We start from the raw sequence: 8,154 nt of genomic DNA, 5'->3' as shown, positions 1-8,154 counted from the left end.
CAGACTGACTTAATAAGACCTGCTTGTCTTTGTTCATCTGCAGCCATGACAATATTTATGCATTTATTTCCCTGGGTCCACCAAAAATAATCAAAAAGTTTCACTTTTATCTTCCTGTAATGTATCTTATTTGGGGAGTGAATAAAACTTGATTGTGTCATATTGTGGATACAAAAGAAATTGTGATACACTTTAGCCAATAATGCTCCAAACCTGTTTTATTTTTTTTTCACGTAGCCAACTTCTGAGCTGTGATCACAAATTACAATGTCAGGAAAATAAGTGGACTACACAAACACTCTTTCTTATCTTGGTGTGAAAAAAGCTTATACCAAACTGGGAAAGAGTACTGAAAGGTTAAATAAATGTTTGGTTTGATATAGATGCTCCTGTTTGGGATCTGGCTTTACTTTAGCAACTTGGAGTGTGTAGCATTACTCTCAGGAGCTGTTGAAGCAGGAAACTGCCTTACTGGTCACTTCCTGTACTAAACAATGCAAACCTTAATAGGAATTCAGACCTTTTGTGTTACTGAGGGCCCCATCTCACAATACCGCCTTAAACACTTTTAAATTATCATTATTTTGTAAGACCCCTTTGCCAAAGCTCAACTTGGGTAAATGTCCTCATAATAATAAGCTTACAAACTAATTCAGTCAATGCTGTTGTGGTGAAGCCAACAGATTCTTCAGTTAGATGGTAATGCTGATTGCTAATGGACACAAACATTAGTTATTTCCTGTCTTGCTGATATCTTTAGCTTCCAACCTCTCACAACAAGATAGAAAAGCACACTGGGAAGTATAATCTGATGAAAAACAGGTTTTCAACATACAAAAATGCCAAGTTACTCACACATACAAAGCACTGTCTATTAGTCATTAATTCAAACTGGCAAAATATAGGTCTGTCATTAAAAGTATTGAAATCAAAATCACGCCAAGTTACAAGAAATGATATTAGCAATCTTACCTCACACAAATCAAATAAGCTGTATTCCAAAGCAATGCTACTCAGTGTTTCCTAAAGTGCTTTGTATGTGTGAGTAACTTGGCATTTTTGTATGTTCAAAACATGTTTTTTATCAGATCATATAGGGCAACCAAATTTGGCTGGTGAGTTTCTTTTCCTAATCACTCGGTTAAGAAAACTTACCCAGATTTGCCTGACAGTGGCACTATAGGAAGGAGCTATTTGTTGGGCAGTAACTTTTATACCGTTTGGTCTACCATCAAAATGTTTTTTTTTCCCTCAAATTCTCTGACTCATAACAAACAAATCTGCCTCAAAGACCCTTGAAGTCCACCATACTGGGTTTTTACAATTTTGCATATTTTAAAAAAGCTTAAAATGCTTCTTCTCCTACAAAAATTGACCAATTTGTACGAAATGTGGTGTACACCCTCTGTAAACCAACATCCATTAAAATCTGTATCAATGAACAGCCAGTAAAACTTGATGTAGGTTTGGCGCATCACAAAATTGCTAATAACATTTAAGCGCAAATTCGGGTCATCATGAAACTGGATACATGTCTGGCATGTCAAACCAAAGAAGCATGGGCAGTTTTGTTTCAAGTTGTGCTATTGCAGGGGCAATATGAAAACAGCCATAATTCATGAACCAAATAATTTCAAATTTTGTAGGCAGTGTATTGGCCAAAGGTTCAGACAGACCCTACATGAACCTTCAAAAAGGACATGGCTGACATCAGCCAATCAAGATTCTGGACACATTAAATGGACTTAACGAGGTCCAATCATCTTCACATTTGCTACATATGTGCTTCTTGTCACCACATACTAGCATGCAAAACTTGGTGAGAATTGGCCAATATGGGGTTCTACAGTAATTCATCAAACGTTTAAGTATTTCAGCAATATCATTTTTCTCTCTGTTTGTCCAATCTGCTTGAAATATGATACAAAAGTGCTCCCTCCAAAAAGTGCTGTCTCCACTCTTGTCGCAGCCTGCAAAATTTCCTGAAAATCAGCCAATAGGAGGTGCTAAAGTAAAAAAAAAAAAAAAAAAAGAGTATGCATCAAAACACTCGGCTGCAGTCAGATTTTTTATCCTGGCTTATGACACAAATGCTTATAAATCCCAAAGGATTTCACATAGTCCTACGCAATGAAAATAATTACACAATATGATGGCAACACATTTAACCAAACTTTCAAGGATGTCCAATGTTGATGTCTCAGATCAACACAATTACCTTTTGAAATGCACTATCAGGGCACTATAAACTGGCAGTTTAATTGGCTTAATGTTTGCTGTGTGCTTGGACCCCATGTATTTCTGCTTGCAGCTATGTTTTTAGCATTGTTGTTGTTTCATAGTGCCGTATGTGAAAATAATGTTCATGAGGCACAGATGAGCTGTGTATATTTGGGAAGGGAGTGTTGGGTAATGAGTAAGAAACTGCTATTGTAGCCTAAAGGTTGCTGGGTAGTACACTGCTGTTGTATCCCCGATGTACTTAACCTGCATTGCGTGAATGTATATCCAGCTGTAAATGGATGCAATGTAAATGCTATGTTAAAAGTTGTGTTAGTCGCTCTGAATAAGAACGTCTGCTAAATGTCTATAATGTAATGTAATGGGAAGTCACTTCATAATCACGTCTCCTATATATGCCATTAGTACACAAAGTTTAGATTGTCTTATGGCTTGCCATTTAATGATAAACATACAAATAATGATAGCTTATTGAAGGCATTGAATTTATAGAGTAGTAAATCAGAGGCAGGGATCGGTTAAACAGTCTTTTACAGCGAGGAACTTATTGGATTTTAGACTTGATGCCATGGTATATCCAGGCCTGAAGAAATTGATTTCAGACTGTTTTTATGTATTCCTTGTAAAATGATGCATTGTACTGGATAACCACGTCAAATGATGTAGCCTACCATTGGTGTGTAATCGATTGTGATGACTTCATATATAAATGATCGGGTTGATCCATTTGAGTTCTCTTCTAGTCATGCCCTAAAGAAGCCTTGTGGTCGAAACCGGTTGCCATTTTTGTGCCGTTTTTAATTCACTTGCAATAGTGAAGTTTTTTTTTTTATACCAATTTCTTCTTCATGAGAGCCTTATTCTTCAAGCGCACCTTGTAGCACCAGGAGTTCACTTATTTATCACTTGTTAAGCACATGTTGCGTCTATCTTTTCTTTTTTGTCTTTGTGTTCGGGTGTGTTCATACCAGCCATATGAAACTTTGTTAAATTGACCTCCCCTTGGCTATAGCAAGGCTACTTCCGATGCAATGTCTGTTGGTTTGCACTTGTGTTGTGCTGTATTCGAGAGGATAACAGGATAGTTTCTGTACAGTAGGCAGTGGTACCAATTGGCTGGGCAATCTCAAGACTGGCAGTCAGAAAAATATCTCTCAGAATAGGGTTGGGGTTTTTCCCGGAAGGAAACCAGTCTGATTAGATAAGCGTATACATTGCACATTCAAAGATTTTATAATCTTGGTGGGAAAATATCAGCATCGAGTGTCTTTTACATGCAAATCATACTAAATGTTTCTAGGGTCTTCAGACAAAGTCATTAAATTGGATTGGTTCTGGGATCAAAGCATCTGGTCCTACTGTAAGAGTACAGCAGTGACCACTGCTGATTTCAATTGAGATTTAACGATAAGCATAAAAATTTGCACGGACATACCACTGAGCTTTTGTGCTACTGACAGTAGCCTCATGCTGCATTTCCAAATGAAAGCCACCTGGCCATTCCTCCTCTTTACAACCACTTACAGAAATACAATAGCAAGTGGAACACTGTAGTCCAATAGACACCATCTAAGCCTGATAAGTGTGTGACTTGACACCTTTTTAAGTCTAAAGAAATGCTAACGCTGCATTGTTTGGTAGTTGATCTGTATATTCATGTGACAACTGCAGTGGTGACGACTTGCTGGGCTTACCATCAAATGCACTGTTGATATTCATCAAAGATTTGACTTATTTCCTTGTGGCTATTAGAGATGAGCACATTCAGGTTGAGGGCAATGACATCAATCATATCGATATCAATCCCATTAGTATATAGATTAATTTAAGTTGTGATTTTTTTTCAGGGCTAGTGCAACAGCAAAAGAAAAAAAAATGCTGTTACCACAGCAACATGACAGAGGGCAGTGTGATTCCGTTTCTTTTCCAGCCACATAGTGACAGACACATGTGGTGAATATTGCATTCCTGCAGATAAAGCTGATTTAAAAAAAACAGACTGATGAACATGCTTGAAAACCTCTATGCCTTTTTTTCCCATGCCTGCTGCCTGTGCTTAAAAAGGTAGCATTGGTTTCATTGTGAGCTGTACGGAAGATGGGCTTTCCAGCCCGACAATGCATGTCTTTGGGGATCTGAATTGTGGTTAAACTTCTGTGCCTCAGTGCACCAAATGACTGTGAATGGCACAGTTGGCAAAGATGCTGGAAACATGGGGGAACCCCCTTTCGGGTCAAATCTGACGGTCACATTTCTATAGGGCAGCGTATAGATGAATCCTCGTTTTTTCGAGGGGAAAGGGGGGGAAAAAAAAACACTTGACACAATCATTAGGTTTGGATTTTATTCTGAATGTTTGAGTTGTAAAAGCAGACATTATGAAATGATTTGGGCACTCTTCTAAAACCTCTCCATCAAACATACTGGGTCAACTATTGTGTTAAAAAGTAACTGATTCTAAGTGAATAAGACAATCAAGTGCTAACATACAAAGTAGGGTAAACAACTAATTATTCACACGTGCCATAAAGTGGATATAAGACACTTTAATTAGACCACAGCTTTGAAGAAGTGTTGCCTGTTTGATCAACCACACTTGAACAGTACTTGATTTCCTTTGTTGACTTTTGCGGTGCTTGATTTAAAAAGTGGCCTTAGCTTGACATCCATACAGTATTTACAGATTTTACAAAAAGGACATGGCCAATCAATGGCCAACAGGCTCTGCCTGAACATTCCACATGTTCTTGGGTGAATGTTAAGAGATAGAAAATCTTAAATAAAAACAGACCAAAGAACAGAAATTAAAATTTAAAAAACAACAACTTTATAACAGAACTATTTACAGTTAAACGTGTTGGCTAGTCCCCCCCCCCCCCAATTTTGTACAAAGAAAGCTTAAGCCTCCCTAACAGAATTGCCCCCCCAAATAATAAGTCACTGTTAACTAGAGTGAAAGCTTGAAGACTCAGATTCTGTGGAGATTGATGAATGTCCACCTTTCTTTTTGGGAAGTATTTTCAAACTCGATCCCCTGCCGGTAGTCAATGCATTCCGTGCAGACTTCTTGAACTTAACTCCCAGGAAGGCGTAGAGGATTGGGTTTAGGCAGCAGTGGAAGTAGGCCAGGGCCTCGGTGATGGAGATCCAGGTCTGCAGACTCTGCTCCAGGGCACAGCTGTGGGGGACCACGTTCAGCATCATCAGGGTGTCCACGGATATGCCGGCGCAGTAGGGCAGCCAGCAGCTGAAGAAGCACACGATGAGGATGACCGTGGTCTTCAGCGCCTTGCGCTTCTGCTGACCCGTGGAGCCCCGGGACAGCTTGACGATGATGATGCAGTAGCAGATGAGGATGATCAGGCCCGGGATGACGAAGCCCACGAAGATGTGCTGGACCCGGAACGCAGCCATCCAGATGGAGCTGGTCTCCAGGGGGTATATGTGGATGCACATGGTCCTGGAGCCCGCCTCCTGCGTTTTTGCGAACACCAGATCCGGCACCGTGAGGAGGGTGGCAGGCAGCCACACGCCCACGTAGATCACCCTCTCCACCAGGAGTTTCCTGGGAGCCTGGCTGTTGGTGGCATGCACCACTGCTAAGTACCTGTCCAGGCTTATGAAGGCCAGAATCAGTACACTGCTGTACAAGTTGACCGTGTAGATCATGTGCACAGCCACACAGAGGAAACCTCCAAAATGCCAGCTGCTGGCGGCATCCACAGCCCAGAAGGGCAGAGTGAGGACAAACAGCAGATCTGCCACAGAAAGGTGAAGCCTATATTTGTCGGTCATAGTTCTCGACTTTTTTGGTAGCCCATCACCACAACTACCAGTCCATTGCCGACGATGCCCAAAACAAATATTATTCCAAACACCGTCGGTAGAAAGATCCTTTGAAATTCACTGTTGCGAGCTCGATCACAGGGTTCCTCCAAAAAGACCTCAAATTCTCCTGATCCAGATTCAGAGCTGTTGAACTCATCCTCAAACACGATGTGCTAAAAAGAAATTTAAAAAATGCAAATTAATTAAATGAAAAGCGAAGATGGATTTCGTTGCATAGCCCAGTTCACAAACCACCCGTAAAACGTAGGCGTCCGATTATATGAATGTATAGTAAATGATCCCTTGCCTAGACTTACAATGTCTAAAGAGAAATCACAACTTCAAAAAACGACCGAACGTTTTAATGATTTGTTGCTGCAATACTTGTTACAGAACGTAGGCTGTAGCTTTACATTGAACCGTTCTAGAAATATCATAAATAGCATAGGCCTGATACTAAGCAAAACTGAAATAAATTAAAAAATTGAATACATTAAACTTCCTTCACTACATCTTAAGCATACATAAATCTTTAAAAAAGTCAATTTAATCAAAGATATATTCACATAATTGTATTTTACACAACCTTTCAAAGGCATACTTACTTCAAAATAAGACATGATGTGGGCAAAGGAGTCTCTCCACTTTCGGGACAACTCTCTGCAAGTTTCTTGTGTGGACACCTAAGAAGTAACTGCAAGATTTTAAATACTTCAAGTTCCGTCGGGACCCCTCCCAAAGGAGGAGTTTGTTTACGTGTGAAGTGAGTGTTTTTGTATCATGGGCTACGCCACAGCTGGTGTTTCTTCCTAAATACGTTTTTCCTGTTTTTATTCTTTTTTTTTTTTTTAGATCAAGCGATTCTGGTAGCTAACTGAAAGTCAACAACTGTTATCTGCAAAGTATTTTCGAATTAAGTATGCGTTTTGTTTGTCTTATTTGAGTTTGCAAAACGTAGGGCATTAATGAGCGCACATCTGTACGTACCTCTTTCGATCTGATCACAAAATGAATACATATAGCCATACCCTCGTGACATTCCTTTTCCGTTCATGCAAGATAGTGATATGAATTTTGTGACTTTAGACATGGAATGCCATAGAACTGCGTAATCTTTCTAAATACAATTATGCACCTGGATTTGAATGAAACGGACCGCTTGGTTGGTCCTATACCTGCAGGAAACGCGTGTGAAAGGCTGCGCTATTTCCTTGTTCTATATAATCTATTTACGTTTCTAGTACCTTTTAAAGATGAGTTTTCCTGTTCTGGTAAATCATTTACGAGACGCAGACATTAAACAAACACATCATCCTCGTAGGCTGAATTTTAAACGATTCCTCGCACGACTGCATACGTGCTCAGTTGATTGGCCCTTAGTAATATTTACTGCTGGTACACGCCGTTTTATTTTTGTTTTGTCGGCTTCATATAACACGAAGCGCATCTGCACTATGTGTTTATATGTGTTTGTGCGTTAATATCTACTTTTCATGCATGATCAATTTTAAATTGGGTTTTCAAAGAGGAGCGACATCCACAGCTCCACAAGCCGGTGGCGAACCATGTTCTTTGTGCCGCATAGTACGAGAATGCGTACTGACTTAGTGGTGCTTAAAATATGCATAAGTGGTCCGGATAGAAGTGATTCGTGTACGTGCGATTTCATTTTGGGGGATGAACTTTAAAAGCACTGTCGTCATGCTCCATATCACCTCAAATGAGGAGTGATTATGACAAAAAGGATTACAGAACGCACTTGTGGTGGTTGTCGGTGTGATCTTGCGGTAGCCTACCGGTGCCTGTGTTCATTGCATTCCTCTAAATATTCACTATCTTAAACACTTTGTTTGTGAAGATAACCATTATTTTAACTCTCCTTCAAAAACAGAAATGCTATTGGCACTTTCTGTTAAAAATGCTCAAATATTGTGTTGCCAATATAATAGCCTATAATGGTTAGGACGTTTAGCTTATAATTCTGTGCTTGTGGATTTGATTCCAAGGTTGGCTGCAGCTTTTGTGACCCTTGAGCAAGGTCCTTAAATTTTACATTTAGGCATTTATGAGATCTCTTATCCAGAG

General features: G+C 39.7%; 1 protein-coding gene across 1 annotated transcript; it reads right to left on the bottom strand.

Moving 5' to 3' along the window:
• Positions 1–4,571: 4,571 nt before the first annotated feature.
• LOC118213710 (C-X-C chemokine receptor type 4-like) lies at positions 4,572–7,131 on the bottom strand. The gene is given in 4 exon segments (XM_035392760.1): positions 4,572–6,044; positions 6,047–6,242; positions 6,675–6,752; positions 7,057–7,131. Coding segments are annotated over 4 exon segments (1,173 nt in total). The 5' UTR covers positions 7,096–7,131; the 3' UTR covers positions 4,572–5,184.
• Between the last annotated feature and the right edge of the window lie 1,023 nt (positions 7,132–8,154).

Source organism: Anguilla anguilla, chromosome 15 (assembly GCF_013347855.1).
Source record: "Anguilla anguilla isolate fAngAng1 chromosome 15, fAngAng1.pri, whole genome shotgun sequence".
Taxonomy (NCBI): domain Eukaryota; kingdom Metazoa; phylum Chordata; class Actinopteri; order Anguilliformes; family Anguillidae; genus Anguilla; species Anguilla anguilla.
The sequence above is the reverse complement of the archived record's forward strand: the minus strand, read 5'-3'. Positions and strand labels throughout refer to the sequence as shown.